Source organism: Papio anubis, chromosome 19 (assembly GCF_008728515.1).
Source record: "Papio anubis isolate 15944 chromosome 19, Panubis1.0, whole genome shotgun sequence".
Classification (NCBI taxonomy): Eukaryota; Metazoa; Chordata; class Mammalia; order Primates; family Cercopithecidae; genus Papio; species Papio anubis.
Window position 1 is genome coordinate 18,603,842 of NC_044994.1, and position 20,993 is coordinate 18,624,834.

Consider the following 20,993-nt stretch of genomic DNA (forward strand, 5'->3'; position numbering starts at 1 on the left):
GGCAAATAAGAACAAGACCCACTTATCCCATTGCCCAGTCCAAGGCGGTCCTTTCCAAACTGTTCCAAGTCATGACACACACAGAAAATGATGGTGCCGTACTTGTATGACACCAGGGTAGCAAGAATTTTGTTCACGGCAGGAAGTGACTGGCCTGGAGCTCTGGCTGCCTTGGGGGCTGAAGGGCTCCACAAGGATAACCCATGTCCCAGCACTAACGGAGATGCCCTTGGCTAGTGAATAAGGTGAAGGCTGCCTTGAGAAGAAAGTGGCTTGAAATATCGTAGACAATTTGACCTTTTGTCTAAAAACCACTCTGAGAACACAGTTCCAAAAGGGGTGTGTTGGATTATACAGCTGAACATGGGAAACATCAAAAAATCCTGTGCCCAGGACCTGCCCCAGACCAATACAATTGGGATCCAAAGAGCCCACTTGGGCTGGGCACAGTGGCTGATGCCTATAACCCTGGCACTTTGGGAAGCCAAGGAGGGAGGATCACTTGAGCCAGGAGTTTGAGACCAGCCTAGGCAACAAAGTGAGACCTCGTCTCTACAAAAACATAAAAAATTAGCCAGGTGTGGTGACATGCACCTGTAGTCCCAGTTACTCGAGAGGCTAAGATAGGAGGATTACTTGAACGTGGGAGGTTTATGCTGCAGTGAACTGTGATTGTACCACTGTACTCCAGCTGGGGCAATAGAGTGAAAAAAAAAAAATTGGAATCTTTGAGGGGTAGGGGCAGGCAATTTTTTGTTGTTGTTATTGAGTCCCAGTTGATTCTAACCTGCCTCTAAGTTTGAGAACCATCATTATCAGGCTGGGAGCCCTGGCTCATGCCTATAATCCCAGAACGTTGGGAAGCTAAGGATGGTGGATCGCTTGAGCCCAGGGGTTCAAGACCAGCCTGGGCAACATGGTGAAACTCCGTCTCTATAAAAAATTAAAAATTAACCAGACATGGTGGTGTGTGCCTGTAGTCCCAGCTACTCGGTGGGAGGAAGGCTTGGGCCTGGGAGGTAGGATCATGCCACTGCACTGCAGGCTGAGTGACAGAACAAGACACTGTCTCAAAAAATAAAAATAAATAAAAATAAATAAATAAAGAGAACCATTGTTATCAAAGAGGAGGAAACAATAAGCATCGTGGAGTCAGAGTGGGAGCTGGAGGCCTGGCTCTTACCCCATTTCCCAAAGAAGACTGACTCTTAAGGTGAAGCCACTTAACCTCTCAGAGTTTCAGGGCTCTTCTCTGTAGGGATAGAGGGATAAATACAGTCTCTACCTATAAGGTTATACATGAAAATATATGCAATGAAACCAGCCCAGCCTTTACATTTCACTTTATAATTTGAATAACGTTACTCAATTATTTTCCCTTCGCTCTTTGGAGGATCTGGCCTCTGAATACAATATTTTACCCAATCATTAATTTATATATGGAACAAACTTTTGAATGTTCACCTGTGGCTGGGATGCTACCAGGTCCCAAGGATACAGGATGAGAAATAAGTGAGAAAGGGCTTTCCAGGGAGAGGGTTTCTGTCTATGATGAGACTAAGTTTTGGGTAAGTGAGAAGTTACCGGAAGTTGAGCGTATGATCCGGAGTCCCGCCCTAAGTTATTTCACATTAGGATACCCAGTATGACTCATCTGGCCATCAAAGGCTCTGGCAGGGATGCAAATGTGGGATGTCTGTGGCTAGCAGAGTGGCCTTCACCTTCACAGATCCAGTGTGATGTGTGATAGTGACAAAGTCTGCTTCTAAATCTAAACTAACATGAAAACTAGATTTTGTCTTGAAAATACAGATGAACAAATAAAGATGTATTTTTTGGGGGAAAACCATGTAGGAATAAAACTAGTTTTAATATAGGCAGAAAACGATATGTCAAAGTGGGCCTATTTATCATGTGTGTTCTTTTTGTTTCTTGTTCTAGAAAAAGAACACCTAGATGTCACACTTCCATCTGGACGTTCTTTTGCTTTTTTGAAAAATGTTTGTGGGTACATAGTAGGTATATATATTCATGGGGTACATGAGATACTTTGAAACAGGCATGCAATGCATAATAACCACATTGTGGAGAATGGGGTGTCCCTCCCCTCAAGCATTTATCCTTTGTGTTACAAACAATCCAAATACAACTTTTAGTTATTTTAAAATGTACAATTAAATTATGATTGACTATAGTCATTGTGTTGTGCTATCAAATACTAGGTCTTATTTGTTCTTTCTGGATACTTTCTGTACCCATTAACCATCCTCTCTTCCCCTCCACTCCCAGCCCACTACCCCAGTTGCCATTAGCAAAAAGCTCAATTACTTTTGCACCAACCTAAATATTTTTCTTAATATCACTACTCACTGAAACCTTGCTTACTGGTGGTTTACTTGTTTCCTGGCTGTCCTTCGCCCTCACCCAGGTAAACTATAAGAGCAAGGACTTTTGTTGGTAACTATGCACTGGGCAGATGAGGCGAATACAGCAAGTCTGTTGAAAACATGGAAGAACAGGCCAGGCTCAGTGGTTCACACCTGTAATTCCAACACTTTGGGAGGCTGAGGTGGGAGGATCATTTGAGGCCAGGTGTTTGAGACCAGCCCTGGCAACACAGTAAGACCCCCATCTTTACAAAAAATATACAAATTAGCTGGGTATGGTGGTACATGCCTACAGTCCCAGCTACTCACGCAGCTGAGGTGGGAGGATCACTTAAGCCCAGGAATTTAAGGCTACAGTGAGCTATGATCCTGCTACTGCCCTCCAGCCTGGGTGACAGAGCAAGACCCTTTCTCAAAAAACAAAACAAACAGGACAAAACAAAACCAAACACAACAGAGGAAACTCCGGCACTGTATGGCATCTTTCCTTTAAATTATGCCCAAGACTTATGAGCTAGATTACTTTAAAAATAAGGCCTTTTTTGTTCCCTAGTGGCAAAGGAAGTTTGCTGAATCTAGCAGTTGTGCAGGGTAAGTTACTGAAGGACTGGCTTTTCAGCACGAAACATAAAATCCAGTTTCATTTTTTTTTAAAGTCATTTGAAGCCAACCATTTCATTTACTCTTTACCTATATAACTGAGGAGCAATTTTGGAAAAGCAATATTGTAAGATGAAAAGAAGAGAGAGAGAAGAGGAAAATTTCTTCTATTACCCTGGAGAAACTTTCCATTTTTCATTTGCCAGGTGCTTTCCCCCCTTTTAAGTTCCTCCATAAACTAACTTTCTTTTTTCTTTTTTTAAAGATCAACCGATCTTACCAATCAAAACTGTTCATCATTTTATGCGTTTCCTTAAGACTTTTCATAGCAGCAGGGATATGCTCTCTTTCCATCTGTGCCGAGACTATATATTGAAGGTTGATTTCAACTCATCTAAAAATCCCTAATACCTATTCTGTGACTTTTACATTTGCTATTGACACTGAATTATAAAGCATGTGGATGTAGAGAGCAGGTTATAATAAAAAGCTCTCTATTCAATGCCATGCAGTGATTCCGAAAGCAAGTGCAGTGAATACATTGAATGCTTTTTTTTTTTTTTGGCATTTCTGTTGAGATCCTAAAACAACGGCCTGCACGATGAGGCTGCTGGACCCATGTCTAGGAACTGTAGTGTTAAAACTGGAACTGTAAAGTCATAAAAAGTGATGGCACAGAATCCCCAACCTAATACAGGATTACAGCAAACTCCCTAGGCTGGCATACAACAATTACACAGAAAGCCAAATATTTGAATGCAATTATCCTCTGAACGTACGCACCAGTCCCTTAGTGTTGCAGTTGTCTGGTTTTCCTTTTGGTGTAGCTCCACATAAGCAATCCGGTAATGGCTAACACATCCGAGAGTGACGCACGCCAAAAGCTGGATTGCTGCTGGCAGGACACACATGTTTGGCATCTCCATCCTAAAGCTCCAAATACACACACCCCTGGGTGGCCATGGGTGTCGGCTGCAAGGCTGAAAGTAGAGTCTCTTGTGTTTTGCAATTACCTACATATGCCAGCGTGCTTAGTAACTCTACTGCTATTTAGAAGAGACCAATTTAACATAATCTACTTATGTGGGAGTTAACTCATGTACTGGGTTTAAAATATACAAAAGCTTTGTCAAGCAGTCAGGTTGGATGGCTCAGGGGACTGAAACATGAGATCTCGCCTTTTACCTCCAGGTCACTGGTTGACAATCAGTGCTTTTAGCTAAGACCCCTGTCTTATTACCACTTGATAGGTTCAACGAATTAGTAGTATCAGTCTACTTCTTGGTTTTAAAAATGGTTATCCACATCTGAATAACCATCAATACAGCTGCTATTAAGATTGTTTTTGTTGGAGGTGATAGTAGAGAATGAATAGACCTAACTTTGAAATCACACTTGTGTCTTCTTTTAAAGCAGAAATAGAATGTATTTTCAATATTATGCATGTGGCTAAGAGGATATTTCAGTGTCAACAGCAGATCTTAAAGAGGCCATATAATATGGTACCAATATTAATTACTTATGAAAAATTACTTAGTTACCTAGATCTTTTATTACCAATGATGTTAATAAAGGGTACCTTGGATTTTTGACTAAGATATAATCAGGTCTGTTCTTAAAATTTTCAGAGTCCAGGGCAACAGTGCGAGTGGAGGGTCTACTTTGCATACTTCTAGATATTTACAAGCTATAAATCAAGCTAACAAACTATTAATAAAATATGTTCTATCTTCTTTGTCCATTTATAATCCTTTTTTGATGGTGATCTATTTTTCTTGACTTAAAACATACTTATTTAAAGTGAAATTATTGCAGATCTGAATTGGGTGTTTTTCTTGGGGATTACAATTCAAAATGGCAGTGAGAATTGGAGACTCTTAGGATCCTCTGAAAGGAATCAGTGTTTACCACTGAGATGGTGGAGATTAACCTCTGTCTCAGAAACACCCCCTAAAGAGCTATTTTGCATCTTACATACACATTGGTTAAGACAAAGTACATTACTGATATATGTAATACTTCAGTTAATTTGAAAACTTTAGTCCCTTTAGCTAAAAAAACACCTGATGATGGAAATGAATAACAACATGAGTGGTTAACCGTGAGGTGTAAAAGTCAATTTACTCACTGAATCATTACTCAAGGTTTACAAGCTAAAAAAAAAAGCACGCCCGCACACACACACACACACACACACACACACACACACACAGGAACCACTGGTAACCTTGGTAATTAGAGAAATGAAGATTGAAAGCTATTTTCTTTTGGTGAAATGGCCATTATGAGATACATGAAATATTCATTGAGGAAGAGCCCTCCATTCTCTAGAAGGGATCATACATCTTGGTGCCATTCAGAGCCAGATGGTGAAAATCAAGACCTCTTTGGAAAATTGCAGAGGTTCCTATTTATTGGTCTGGAGCAGGGCCTTGCATGGCTTTTTAATGCTTCCCAGGTGCTTCTAATGTTTAGCTATATAGTCCACCATACTACTTTTTGGGGGACAAAGTTCTAAGGGTGCTCTTTAGCCAAGAGGGCAGGTTAAGTAGAGACAGAATTTTAAAAACACCTACAACATTTCAAAATGGAGTAAAGGTTCTTTGCAGGACCTCTGAAATTGTAGAAAGATAATATTACATCTTTTATGGTCACTTGTTACATACAAATTAGTAGTTTTAAACTACAAGTCTTTCCCTTGAAATCTAGGAAAAGCCCTCCTATCCTCTGCGTGACACTAAGGAAGAGGTAGGTGAGAGTGGAACCAGGGAATCCAAGAGGCTGGAGCAGAGAATGGTCCCATAGGGTAGGAAGGGTTTGACGCACCCCAGAATCTACAAAACTAATTGGAGTTATTTGTGATTCCATGGCCATGGGCAACCTAATGTCCTTGGATTTATCCAAGAGAGGTTAATAATATGCAAGAGATTTTCCCAGTAATTGGAAGGAGCACCTGATGCCTATGGGAAAAGCATGAAGAACTAGTTCTCTGTATCTTTGATTACTAAAATTTGTGTATGGGTCCCGTTAAATTGGATGTTGCTTTGAAATGAACATTTAATTACCTACAAAAATACGCCCTTCAAAACCCAAGAGGAAACAAAGCAATACCCGGTGGTCAATTCAACAGCAAAACCAGTGTTACCTGAGCAGTGTCATTTGCTTTAGTAATAGCAGCTGAAACAGAGGTTACCTTGTAAGGCTTGTTTCAAAGAGTCTTGACAAATTCTTAAAGATATCTCCTAATGATAAGGATGTCTCGGAACTTGTGACTGGCTTGGCTATTTAAGATAAAGGAGGAGAAGGTGCAGGCCAGGAGTCCCCCGAGATGGGAGTCATCCAGGCAAGAATCCAGATGTAAAGCTGTTTCCATGGCTAGGAAAGCAAGAAATGGAAAATATTTGGAATTTGAAAGGCATTTTGAAAAGAAACAATTCCTGGGTTTGGCAGAAGATTAAGTATGAAGACAATATTATGTGTTGGGCACAGGGCCATGGTGTGCTTTTCATAATCACATTTAATCCTCCCAATAACCTTGCAAGGAGACCTATTTGTGCCTATTTTACATGAGAGACGACAGGTGTTCAGAAATTAGACCTTTCCATAGCCAAAGAACTGTTCGCCATTTGCCAGCATCCAATCCTAGAACTAATGAATCACAAATTATTTTTACTGTTGCTCCCGTGATCCTAGGACTCACTGGTGACAGAAAGCAGAGGGAAAGTCTAGGAAAGGAAGATCAACAATTCTATCTTTTCTAATCACATTGGTGAAAGAGACATTCACTTTTTGATGTATTTCAGTATCAGGTTGGGGGAGGGGGAGATTTAGTGAGATGCTTGCATAAAAACATCTGTTTCATAGTTCAGCGCTGTCCAACAGAAATAAAAAGCAAGACACATGGAATTTTACATTTTCTAGTAGCCACATTAAAAAAATCAAAAGAAACGAGTGAAATTAATTTTAATAATATGTTGTATTTAACTCAACATATTATCATTCCAACATGAAATCAACATAAAAATTATGAGTTTACATTTTTTTGGTACTAAGTCTTTAAAAATCAGTGTATATTTCATACTTAGACGATATTTCAATTTGGATTGGCCATATTTAAAGCGCTCAATAGCTGTACGTGGCTACCGACTATTGTATGACACAGCGCAGGTAAAGAAAGTGATGAGATCCATGCTATTTGATGCACGTTTCAGGGTGTGGATAAGAAGGAACAAAAGTAGACTCTTAGAAATATCCATGGAAAGATGGACTGAGAAAGAATCTCCAAATGGGACACTATATGAAGTCTTTACCTCATAATATATAGCGACAGAATAATGAAAGTAACAAATTATTTGAGAGATAGGAACTGAACGAATAGAGCCTCTCTCCCTCTATCTTCTACTTTGGCCAGCCCACCAAGTGATACTAGGGAGCTTCCTAGGGGCTAAACCCTGGGGGGAATGAGTCAGTGGAAGGAGACCCACCTAGTTACAACGAACATAGAAGAAAACCAATTGCTTAAGTCACAGAAAATGTAGTTTTTATTAACTTCCCTCCTGTCTCAAGGTTTAATTTTTAAAAACTGAAGCAAAAGGCCATCAGATCAGACCAGTAAATCTTGCTACAGTTTAAGGTTTGCTTTTTGTCTCTTAATATGCATTTTGTGACTTAAACCCTAGAATTAAGTGTTCATTTAAAGAGGCAGCTGTGATTTTCTGTAGTTGATGGTGGTATTCACAGAGGGTTGGAAGGAATGGAAATAGGCATTTTCAAAAAGAACACTACTTATATAACACAATACTTGAAAAATAAAGCCATTATTATAAAATGATTTTTTGTAGTCCCTATTCCAATATACTTAGGGAAGGTAGTGACTAAATAATAGTCATAGATGACTAATACGATCATTTCATTTTAAAGTATATAGTCTTTTGGATAATTGAACCAATGGAAATCTATTTTATTTAAAGCATTTCTATTGAAGAAATTAAATCTGGGAATTAAGAGAGAAAACATTTCATCTTTCTTCTTTTCAACCTTCACATTCTTTCATCAATTATCAAGTAATGGAGTGAGATTTTAAAACAAAATCAAAAAAGTCGGCCTTCATGTAGTATGCAAGGTGTCAGTGACTTTTATGTCAGTGCTGTCTACTTAGACTGCAAGCTATCTGTTATCTGTCACTTCATAAGATATTCTTAAAAATGTGCCCTTCTGAAGCTCAAGGGCTTCATCAGAAACAGAGAACCACCCTGTTTCCTGACGTTACCCCACATGAGTGCATGCCTCCTCCCCTATCCACCAGCAAAAAGCTTCCCTTACAGGATCTGGGCATAGCCCCCACATCTGGGGCAGAGCCAGGAGGGTTGTCCCAGGGTAGAAAGGAAATTATTTCTTTGAAACTCCTTTAGAAATGGGTGGTTGGGGCCAGGTGCAGTGGCTCACACCTGTAATCCCAGCACTTTGGCCACGGCCAAGGTAGAAGAATTGCCTGAGGCCAGGAGTTCGAGACCAGTCTAGGCAACATAGTGCAACCCCATCTCTACAAAAAATTAAAAAAAATTAGCCAGGTGCAATGGCTCACACCTATAGTCCCAGCACTTTCGGAGGCTGAGATGGAAGAATTGCTGAGGCCAGGAGTTCAAGACTAGCCTTGGCAACACAGTCTGTCCCTGTCTCTACAAAAAATAAAAAAAAAAAATTAGGTGGGCATGGGGGCATGCACCTATGGTCTCAGCTCCCGGGAAGGCTGAGGTGGAAGGGTCACTTAAGCCCAGAAGGTCAAGGCTGCAATGAATCATGTTTGCACCACTGCACTCCAGCCTGGGCGACAGAACAAGACCCTGGCTGCAAAATAATAACAACAACAACAACAACAACAATAATAATAATAATAAAGAAATGGGTGGGCAGGGGCATGGGAGGAGATAAGTCATAAACATAAATGTATACTGCCTATTTGTAAATCACCCTTTATCTTTAAACAATTTTTATATTTATTTATCTACCTTAAGTTCGTAAGTTCCGTGGCCCGCCCTTTTTTTAAAACTATACTATTTTGGCTTCATGGATTTTTGCACACAGATCTAAATATAACGCCTCACTGCTGAGAATCTCTTTTTTTTTTTTCTAGTCCACAAGTTGATGAACCAACTCATTTCCTATAAAATTATCAGAACCTATAAGAAAGCATGTTTTTAAAGAAGGAAGGAACGAAGGTGTTGGGGAGAAATCACCATCTTTTTTGTACTACATTGAGAATTATGAATATCATTGTAGAGCAAAATATCACAGTATTCCATTCTCCTGTGACATTTTTACATGGACTCGACTAAGCTGCGGGTCCAATCCTGATTCGAAGACATCCAGCCTAGGCAGCAGGGTGGCTCACACACTTTCACGTCCTGCCCCCTGCCTCCACGAGGCTACGCTGCTATGCTTGTCAAAGGAAAAACAGTTAGGTTATCAAATACATGCACGTCAGAGTCTGATTTTTCAGTTTTTCAGATTACCTGGATTCAGGGTATTTGGTGAGGGTGGCCAGGCTGCTGGTGTACATGTGGCCGCCCACATCAATGTGGACAGGCGCATTGGATTTTGTGAGTTGTGCTGGAGTAGGGATGCCTTGGTTGTTCAGTGGAGATGCAGGGGATCTAGTGATCAGAGGTCTTGACATATTGGGCCGACTGTCCTACAGAGAGATAAGCAAGTTTAGACACTTTTTCTCTTTACAGCAGAAAGATAGGAAATACATATAGCATAAGGAATGAACAAGTGATTAACGATACTCATTCAGTAATAAAACCTGAAAAACCGGCAAGCTCTTGCTTTTGTTATCATGAGTATCAGAAAAACAAATTCTGTATTAAAGAAAAGGAAATCTTCACATGCTCAGAAATAAGGAGCTGAACTAATGTTCACTTCAAATAACTCTGAGGACTATGAAGGCTTATTATACTAACAAATTCTTGCATTTATCAATTGACAAATCGCAACTAGTATGATATGAAAAGTCTATTCATTCCAAATAAAACAACAATCAAACCCTTCAAACAATACATATCTAAATAAAATGCATATGAGTTAGCCCTCTCTTTGAAAACTTCCTCATTGCTATGCACTTGGAATCAAACAGACCTCTGACACCTGTGTTCTACAAACTGTTTTCTTAAACTTTTTCAAATCAGGAAAAAGAGAGCAGACTGGTCTAGCCATCAGCTCACATACTCAAAGCAACCTCGCAAAGAGGTACGACAAATTTATCAGTCAATATACCCTCAAATGATACATATGTGCTTGCTCATGGACCACAAGCGAACTGCTCTTCTGTATGCCTGACTTCTTGAAGAAATCAAGTTCCCAAAGTGTAACTGAGGCAGATGTGGATGTGCGGTCGCACAAGCGAAGGGGCAATGTGAGCAAACAGACCAGAATGAGGATATCACCTGCTGGCAGCAAGAACATGTTTAAGAAATTGTACCTTTTTTTTTTTTTTTTTTTTGAGACAGGGTCCCCAGGCTGGAGTGCAGTGGTGTGATCATGGTTCACTGCAGCCTCAACCTCCTAGGCTCAAGCAACCCTCCCGCCTCAGCCTCCCTAGTAGCTGGGACTACAGGCACCCGCCACTACGCCCAGCTAATTTTTATGTTTGTTGTAGAAACAGGGTTTCTCCATGTCGCCCATGCTGATCTTGACCTCCTGGGCTCAGGCGACCTGCTCATCTCAGCCTCCCAAAGTGCTAGGATTACAGGCGTGAAGCACCTCACCCGGGCAGAAACTATACTCTTGAGAAAATAAATTATTACATCCTTTCCATGGATACAATACAAATATTTCAAATGCTATCAAAACATGGTTGTTTGCTTTTAAATTAGAGCCCAAACCACAGACAAGTAAAGATAGGTCTCTGGTATTCAATGAAGGGGTCAAACATTTAGAGTATCTAACTGAAGAATAAGCTAAAATAGCATTTATGCACGAATTCTGTAACACCAATGACACACGTATACTCTCAGATTTCTAATTCAGCCAAAGATTGCTTTCAAACATGCAAACAATGTATGGCAAAGCCAGGGATTTTGAAAAATGCCTTTGATGGAGACCACAAAGGGGAAGTCATCTAGCTTTTCTGCATAAAACACAGCATGATAAAATATAAATTTGCAAAACATCATAGATTTTATGATCTGGAACAGCTTCAGGAGTTACCTGGGGCACAACTGTTAGACCACTTAGCATTAACCACATGTCCAAGCAAGACTGTGAATGCACATGCTTTCTGAAACTCAACATCTACTGTGAATGGGGTGGTGACTGGGCCTTTACGCAAAATGTTTACCATCTGTGTTATGTGTTTCTACATGCTGAATTAACAGAGCCTAGAAACAGTTATAGAAAAAGAGTTAAGGTTTTAGTTCTTAAATCAGCTGGTCGGCTCAAGGGTGTTTACTACATTATTCTTTATATGTTTCTAGATATTTTTAACAATGCAAAACAGATATTGAAAAACACAACAGGATGTCTGTAACACACAACGAAGGAGAGTTAAAGGGGTATTGGGTATTGGAAAAAAATTTAAAAACCAAGACAGTTGGTAGTAAACATAAAACAGGTAAGGTTCAGAAATACTAAAAGTAGCATTTTAAAATCTGGATGACAGAAAACACATTTTTCCTTTAAAAATGCTATCATACAACCTCCACTTTTAACAGATACATACTGACTTCCTTTTAGAAAATGATTCCCTGGGACAGACACACACACGCACACGCGCACACACACAGGCACACGCACACCTCCCTCCCTGTTACATTTTAGCCCATCACAGTGCGGCAGAGTCTGTAATAGTTTTTCAATTGGACACGTTCTCTATCCTGCCTGAGGGTGCTCAGGCGAAAATGAACAGATTTGCAGGGTTAATATTGTCGTTAGACTGTGACCTCATTCAGCACGGCTCTAACACTGCCAGGTCTATATAGAAAGAGAGAAAAATGAAAGCGTAACTGATGGGCTGAAGAATTCCAGATTTCTCAGAATATATACCATTTACATTGTAAGTCATATATGCAATGGATATTGCTAAATTTAAGATTAAACTAGTGTTTCTTCAGCTCAGGGTGGGGGTGGGGTGGGGTGGGCATTGACCCTTAAGGGCGAGGATTAGAACTGCCCTCCTTTGGTGAGCCCTCTTGGTTCTCCTAGGCTGGATCTCCCCATCCTGGATGTTCTCCTCTTTCTGCAGGGTTGCTCTGGCTATGCTCATTTCTAAGGCATTAACTGATATTAGTTAACCCAGTCAGGGCTTTTCACTTCACTTGGTATTTTCCATATGGGGCAGATTGTAAGAACTTTTTTTTAAGAGACAGAGTCTGTCTCCGTTGCCCAGGCTGGAGTGCAGTGGTGTGATCAAAGCTGCTCACTGCAGCCTCAAACTTCTGAGATCAAGCGATCCCCCCACCTCAGCTTCCCAAGTAACTGGTACTACAGGTACGTGCCACCACACCTGGCTGCTATTATTATTATTGAGATAGTATCTCACTCTGTCACCCAGGCTGGTGCCATTTCAGTTCATCGCAACCTCCACTTCCCAGGTTCAAGCGATTCTCCAGCCTCAGCCTCCTGAGTAGCTGACACTACAGGCACAGGCCACTAATGCCCAGCTAATTTTTATATTTTTAGTAGAGACAGGTTTTTGCCATGTTGCCCAGACTGGTCTTGAACTCGTGAGCTCAAAGTGATCCTTCTGCCTCGGCCTCCAAAGTGTTAGGATTACAGGCATGAGCCACCACATCAGGCCTAATTTTTTATTTTTAACGTTTTTAGAGACAGGGGTCTCACTGAGTAGCCCAGGTTGGCCTTGAACTCCTGTCCTCAAGCAATCCTCCTGCTTCAGCCTCCCAAGTCACTGGGATTACAGGTGTGAGCCACTGTACCTGATATATGAGAACTTTTAAAATCCTCAGACTGGTGTTAGGGGAGGATATTTGGGGCTGAGAGTCTGGGCACTTGTAATAGACGTTGGAGTTGATGCTCAGTATCTATCCCATTGACTCCAGATGCTTCATCTAACACAGTTGTGGCAACCTCTTTCCTTGGCCAGTAGCTGGAGCTGACACTTTCTCAACTTTACCTAGATCGACACTGAAGTCCAGGATGGGACGCTGCTACCTGCAGCTGCCATCTCCCTGCCAGTTTAAGGATGAAGCCAATGCCCAGGATGGCAGAGCTGAGAGCTGGAAGGAAGCCAGGTCCTCGCTGACATTGTTGACACACTGCATCAGCCATCTCTCAGCCTCCCACCTCTAGATTTTCTGTGACTTGGGAAAATAAATTTCTGTATTTGTAAAGCGAGTTTGAAGTGGGATTTCTGCCACCTGTCTTGATAAGGAATCCTTCCTGTTACACAGCTGCTTCCCTGCAAGGTTGTTTGGCTTAGGGGGCCTTGGCCAGGGATGCCAAGAATGGCTGCCCGCTGAGATGCAGCAGAGCCTTCTGTCGTTCCATCATCGTCCTCAACTCTACCTTCCCATCATCATCTTAGTTTGTGTATGTCTTTCAGGATTACTTCTAGAGAAAGGAAAACCATAACCTTTAACCAGAAAGAGTGCAAGTGACTTGGATGCGCCATCACACTGCTGAAGAAACAACTCAGAGTGCTGAGGACTATTTCGATTTCTGTGCATTGCTCAGGCAGAGCGCTCTGTGCTAAAACTCCTTCCGGAATACAGAGGAAGAATCCGGGAGACGAACCCTGTCCTAACATGAAGCTACTTGATTACTGCTCCTCCCCTGTGCAGCCCATTGTTCTCTCCTTCAAAACATTTTCACTTATTTTTATTTTTTAGAGACAGGGTTTCACTCTCTTGCCCAGGCTGGAGTGCAGTGGCACAATCATAGCTCACTACAGCCTTGAGCTCCTGGGCTCAAGTGATCTTCTCGTCTCAGTCTTCCCAGTAGCTCGGTCTACAGGTGTGCACCACCACACCTGGCCAACTAAAAACATTTTTTTGTAGACACGGGGTCTTGCTATGTTGCTCAGGCTGGTCTTAAACTCCTGGCTTCAACTGATCTTCCCACCTAGGCCTCCCAAAGTGCTGGAATTACAGGAATGAGCCACCAGGCCTGGACCATGACATTTTATTGTTATTATTTTGAGACAGGGTCTCACCTCTGTCACTCAGGCTGGAGTGCAGTGGCATGATCTCAGTTTGGTGCAGCTTCTGCCTCCCAGGTTCAAGCAATTTTCATGCCTCAGCTTCCTAAGTAGCTGGGACTACAGGAGTGCACCACCACACCTGGCTAATTTATTTTTTTCATGTTTTTAGTATAAATGGGGTTTCACCATGTTGCCCAGGCTGGTCTCCAGCTCTTGAGCTCAGGCGATCAGCCCGCCTCGGCCTCCCAAAGTGCTGAGATTATAGGTGTGAGCCACTGTGCCCAGCCCATGACATTTATTAACATCTCTTAAGTGCCAGGCATTGTTCCAAATGATAAGTGAACAAGAGTAAACAAAACAGGCTGGTCTCTGGCCTCACCAGTCCTGCTGTTCAGTAGAAGAGAGCCCATGAAACATGCGACTGCAATCAGGACAGAGGAAGGCCGGGCTACTATGGCAGCTGATGGAGGGGACATTTAACCCAGGGTTGGGGGCTAGAAGGATGGGGAAGGATCCCTAGAGACTGAGAACTGAGAACTTAACAAACACTGGGAGGTAGGAAGGAGAGTCCCAAGTGGTATTCCCAAGGCTCCAAAGTGGGAGAGTGCATGGTACCTTCCAGAAATTAAAAGTTCAGCATAGTGTCGCAACCACTTATTTTTTTCTCCCAGGTTGAGGGATAATGCGGGAGACAGAAGCTTGTATGGTGATCTGTGGTCTGAGAACCACAGAATTAAATGATAATTTACAATGAAAAAATAATGAAGCCCACCATAATAACATACTTGTGTCTGCAGAAGAAGAGGTGGAAAGGTAGGGAGCTACGACCCCACATTCTAAACAGAGCTGTCCATAGAACTTTCTGCAGTGGAGGAGATGCTCTGGACCTACACAGTTCAATACGGTCACCACCAGCCACAAGTGGGTGTCATAGTGAGACTGAATCTTTAACTTTATTTTAGTTAATTTAAATTTAGGCCAGCCATGGTGGTTCACACCTGTAATTCCAGCACTTTGGGAGGCCAAGGCGGGCAGACCACCTGAGGTCAGGAGTTTGAGCCCAGCCTGGCCAACATGGCAAAACCTCATCTCTATTAAAAATACAAAAATTAGCCGGGTGTGGTGGCAGGTACCTGTAATCCCAGTTACTCGGGAGGCTGAGGCAGGAGAATTGCTTGAACGTGGGAGATGGAGGTTTCATTGAGCCAAGATTGCACCACCGTACTCCAGCCTAGGCAACACAGCAAAACTCTGTCTCAATAATAATAATACTAATAATAACAATAATAATAAATTTTAATTTAGATAGCTACCTGTGGCTAGTTGCTATCATTTTGGACAGTGTAGTAACTTTGGGTAGAAGTCAACTTTGCTAGAATTTTTCTTAATATTTGGAAGCCCAAATCATGACCGACTTGAATTTCCCACTCCTGTGATGGAGAAGCAGGGGTATTTTAGAACTGAATACAATTTATTCTTATTTCTTAGAGACAGGGTCTCACTCTGTTGCCAAGGCTGGAATGGAGTGGTGCTATCAGGGCTCACTGAAGCCTTGAGCTCCTGGGGTCAAGCGATTCTCCTGCCTCATTTTCCCAAGTAGGTGGGACTACAGGTGTGTGCCACTACACTTGGCTAATTAAAAAAAATTTTTTTTTCTTTTTTTGTAGAGATGGGAACTCACTATGTTTATCCGGGCTGGTCTTGAACTCCTGGCCTCAAGTGATCAAATGCCTTATGACCCCTCACACACACATTCATTTCCCTCTCCCTTTCTAACAGTATTTCTCCCTTCTTTACTGACACTATACGTTTTTTTTAAAAAAAGAATGATGCCCTATGGATTTGGTAGAGCACTGAAGAAAAGGTGTCAGGAACAAAAGGACACGTACTGTATGATTGTATTCACATGAAGTGACAGGCAGGCAGGACGATGACAAAGATCAGAACAATGGCCACCTTTGGGAGTAGTGGCTGGAAGAGGGAGTGACCAGCAAAGCTGCACATCTCGATCTCAGTGGTGACACAGTTGTATACATATGCACGCGGAGGATTCGTTCACTTTAAGTTCTATTAAATAAAAATAAGATAAACTGAAAATAATCTTGGGAAAAAATCCTCCAATTAGAACACTTTACTGTTGAAATACTTACTTAAATTTCTGTGAAATAACACTTTTTTTAAAGCCAAAAAAAGTGCTTATTATTTCCTTTGATAGAATTCACCAAATCTGACTAAAATATACTCTGACCTGAACCAGCCCTTAGGAATTCTATTTCTAATTCCTCCTTTCCCATATCTGTCCTGTACAGATTTTCCAGGCGTGCTGATCAGTGCATCTTTAACATTTCCATTTCCCAGCTCCTTCCCATAGCTTCATCATCCATCTCACCTACCCAACAGAGGAACAATGATTTTTTTGGTAGTAAAATCCTTCAAGGGATTTGACTTCAGGTATCTTTCAAAAGAAGCAAATGAAAAATCTGCCTTCTAACCTAGCTGTGTGCTGTTCAAACAGGAGCCCTAGGGGTACTGCCTTGAACAAATGAGCTGAAGTTTAAACTGAAAGTTTTAATGACTTTATTTGTTAAGAATGTATGTCCCTGTCTTATGTCACGTTTCACTATTGAGTTTGACCATATTACCTCCTTCACTGGAGAAAGAAACAGGCTTCTTAGTGATAGCTCCAGAAAAGCATGTCAGTGGTAAAATACCCACATGCTCTGACATTTTAATTCATAACATTCAGTAGAGCAGTGAAAGAATTTAATACAGATCATAACTTTTCCACAAATTTCAACCTCGATTTAAATATATTTCTCTCTCTCTCCCTCTCTCTCTCTCTCACACACACACACACACACACCCACCATCTGTATTATATGGCATACTTGGATATGGGAATGTTCTGATTAACTCTGATAGTCTGACAAGGGTAATCAAAAGTGTCTCAGGCAAGGATCTTGCTTCCTGGGACGGAAATCTGTAGTTGCCTTGGGAGTGTTGTTTCAAGAATGACATAATCATTGGACTCTCAATAAAGGTTCTTACAAGAAAACATCACTTTACTGACCATAGCTACTTAATTGTATAGCAAGACTCTCAACCATAACGTCAATGTATTTTGAAAGAGGCCTCACTGGTTTCTTCATTCATTCAAGTGCTATTTATTGGGCACCTACCACCTGCCAAACTCTATGTTCTCCATTGACTTTAACTAAATAGCAGAATGAGCCTGAAGAGAAAGAAAATAATCTTTCTGGTAATTTCACTTAAGAAAAACAAAACAAAACAAAACAAAACGCAGCAGTGATTCAAAATTGATGAGTACTGTATGCATAATTTAGAGAACAGTTTCTGTCAATCTTGACCATTTGGGAAACAACAAAGAATTAGCCCAGAAGAGTCTCCTGAGTATCCAAATTTGATGTCAAGCTTTCTAGTCACTTTATTCATAGGAGCCCCCTTCAAATTCATAGAGACTACTTACTCTTTTTTAAGAATGTAATAAAATTTTTAAAATTTTATTTTTAATTGACACTTAATTGTACATATTTATGAGGTACAGAGTGTTAATTCCATATATGTATACAATGCTCAGATCAGAGTAATTAGGATATCCATCACTTCAACCATTTATCATTTCTTTGTGTTACTTATTCTTAATCATTATAAGAAGTGGGATTATTGGTTTTCTAGCTCACAGGACAGTAGCTAGTTGCTAAAATCACCTAAAATTAAGTCATCCAAAGATCAAACCTCAGAATAAATTAGATTGGAAAGTACACAATATATTGAATAAAAATTTCCATCCCAAAACAGTAAAGGAAAACATTTTTCTAAGTTAAGACAATTTTCAAAACTCCATATAACTGGCAAAGTCACATATACAGGGCACCCTAAGTAAGGGTACAGGAGAAAGAGCCCTGTTCCTTCGGAATCTGAAGACCTGGTTTGAACTCAGCCGCCCGCCCTGTGCAATCTCTGAGAAGTTACCAAACTGATCTAACTCCAGTACCCTCATCTCTAAGACGGGAATAAATTGCCCTACCCGACAGAGGGGCAAAGATGGCAGTAGATGAGACAGTGCTTGGGAAGACATCTAACAGAGTGTCTGGCATTTAGAAGGAAAAAATGAAGTTTCTTTCCTTCCTCTGAGCACAAATAAAGTGAAATTTGACAAGCCAGATGGACAGACAGACAAGCCTTCTACAGACCTAGTGAGAAGTACAGAAGTACTTTAAGGTCACTGAGCGGCAAGGCCCAACAAAAAGGCAGTGCTTTGCATTGATGTAACACAGTATTGCATTGTGGGGTGCACATAAATAAAAAGAAAATGGGACAAGATGCTAATTATGTGCCTTGGACAAAGTGCATGAAAGGAAGTAGAGAATGAAATCATTACAGTAGGTTCATGAAATGATACTTGAGCTGTATTGCTTTTTCTTTTCAGATTAAAATCGTAATTTCACAGAATTAAAAACAAATTAAAAATAGGGTGCTTCAAAGTTGTTTCAAAATGACCAGGGACTGTGTTAAATTAATCTGCAGTTCTTTCCTAATCTGAAGTGGTAAAATGTTACCCTTCTTGCTATGGGGCAGGACAAGGCGTTACTGCTGTTTATCTACTTCACTGCACAGTCTGTCTGCCAGATACAGAGTGAGTGTCCTCAACATGCCTTTTTTTTTTTCTTTTTCATAGTGAAATATGTATCTGAGAAGCTCCCTTATTAGATTACCAAGCTGAGGCCATGAAAAGAATGACTATTGGCCAACATTTCTCTGCTTTTAGTTCAAAAAGGAAATGAACTTGAGAAAAATAACATCTGAATAGAATTTCGCAAGTTTCTTATAGCCGAATTAATTTTTAAAATAGATTTCTTACATATTTTTAAATACACTTAAAACACTAGAGAATAATTTAAATACATTCTACAGCTCAACTATAGATACTGTTCACTTTTAAAAAGCTAAAACATAGCATTAAAAGTGACAGAGCAGCTTCAGTAATAATAGGTCTATAGGGAAAGGCCATTTTTGCAAATGTGTGTAGGTACAATAAAAAATTGTAGCATTAAATGCACCAAAATATTAGTAGGCATTAGGACCGGGTGATGATGCTACAGGCAAAAATTTTTAGTTGCTTTTATTTATGCTATACAGAGTTGAATATTTACTACTATTGAATTTTAAAAATGGAAAAAAAATAGCACTCAATTGTCCAATCAAATCATTTAGTACATACTCTTGACACACTGCTATATTTTACCTTCATAATAGGGATTTTTGACATTTTTAAGAGGCCAGAATGAAGAAATACAGGAATGGAACTAAACTTAGGGATAATACTTCCCTTTTCTTAATTTTCTTGCCAGGGAGGAAATGCGCGGAACTGAGTATTAAATGGGCTTCAGGTCAAGGAAGCTTGTATTCAGCTGACAAGCAAGACGATTTCATTTGATCCTGAAAGACAGGGTCAGTCGCCTATGCTTCCCACACTCTCAGGGTCTGTCTGGTCGTCTGCCCCCTCTTCTAGATCCCTCCATTCCCAGCTCTAAAACACGGCGAGAGCAAAATGATCAAAGCTATCCAAGTACACTGCCTGCGTTTCCTGAAGTCGCCCTGCACACACTCTTGTGGGGGGAAGATGCGAACGACACCAAATGTTGGCAATGAAACAGCATCTAACACGTAGAGGGGGCTTTCAAGTCTGAAATCAGAAACCTCTGCACAATGTTAGGTATTATCACCATTTCAGAGAAGGAAGTTGACTCTGAGGTCAAGTGGCTTAGCCTATAATTATCTAGTAATAAATTTACTGTGATATTTTACATGCTAGCCATTGTGTACCCAGATAAGGTTGCCACTCTCTTATTACTAGGCTATACATGCTCTGGCATTCCCTGCAGGAGGGAGAGATTTGCCTTGTTCCTTTCACCCTGTCTGTGTTTGGGGGTGAACATACTGGCTGGAGGCTTAGAAGGAGGGTCAGTGATCACAGAGAAGGCGGGGACCAGCTGGCCCAGGAAGTGGACACCTCCCCTACCACAGAAAATTGGCACTTTATTCACTCCCCTAACTCTCAGTTCCATGTGCATTTAGCAGGACGTATTGGCCTCTACATAAATCATAAACTTACTAACTTCTTGGATGTGGTCATAGAAAGTCCTCATTCAGCAGAGTATCCAAAGCTAAATGTGCTCCTTTTAATCTGAATTGAGTCTCTGGGAACCTCCTCCGAGACTTTTTTTTGTGGAGATGGAGTCTCACTCTGTCGCCCAGGCTGGAGTGCAGTGGCGCGATCTCGGCTCACTGCAGCCTCTGCCTCCTGGGTTCAAGCAATTCTCTTGCCTCAGCCTCCCAAGTAGCTGGGATTACAGGTGCCCGCCACCACGCCCAGCTAATTTTTTGTATTTTAGTAGAGACAGGGTTTCACTGTGTTGCCCAGGCTGGTTTCGAACTCCTGAGCTCAGGCAATCTGCCTGCCTCGGCCTCTTAAAGTGCTAAGATTACAGGCGTGAGCCACCGTGCCTGGCCTCCTCTGAGATTCTTAAGTGCCCATTTGCTTGACTTTTTTGTATTAAAAAAAGAAAAGTTAAAATACACAGGTTTATACGTACATGACTTACTCTATATAATAAATGTGTTCATAAAAAGTTCATTTGCTCATTTGTTCATTCATTTAGAAAATGTTGGCTGGTTGCTCTAATTGATGCCAGGCTAGGACACTGTGGAAATGAACTCCTCAGGGAGTTTGTAAGTTTAATGTGAGAATTAGTCATATGCACAGGGAATTCCTGATGACAAGAGACCCCACATAAATAAAAATTTTTTGGCCAGATGTGGTGGCTCAT

The 20,993-nt window shown here is 41.0% G+C and overlaps 1 protein-coding gene across 3 annotated transcripts in view; it reads right to left on the minus strand.

Moving 5' to 3' along the window:
* KCTD1 (potassium channel tetramerization domain containing 1) overlaps positions 1 to 20,993 on the minus strand; it is a 200,189-nt gene that overhangs the window by 38,833 nt on the left and 140,363 nt on the right. For all 3 annotated transcript variants that reach the window (XM_031658939.1, XM_031658940.1, XM_009192558.4), the window contains exon 2: positions 9,500 to 9,678. In XM_031658939.1, the coding sequence (XP_031514799.1) occupies positions 9,500 to 9,678 (179 nt within the window). The remainder of the gene's footprint in view (positions 1 to 9,499; positions 9,679 to 20,993) is intronic.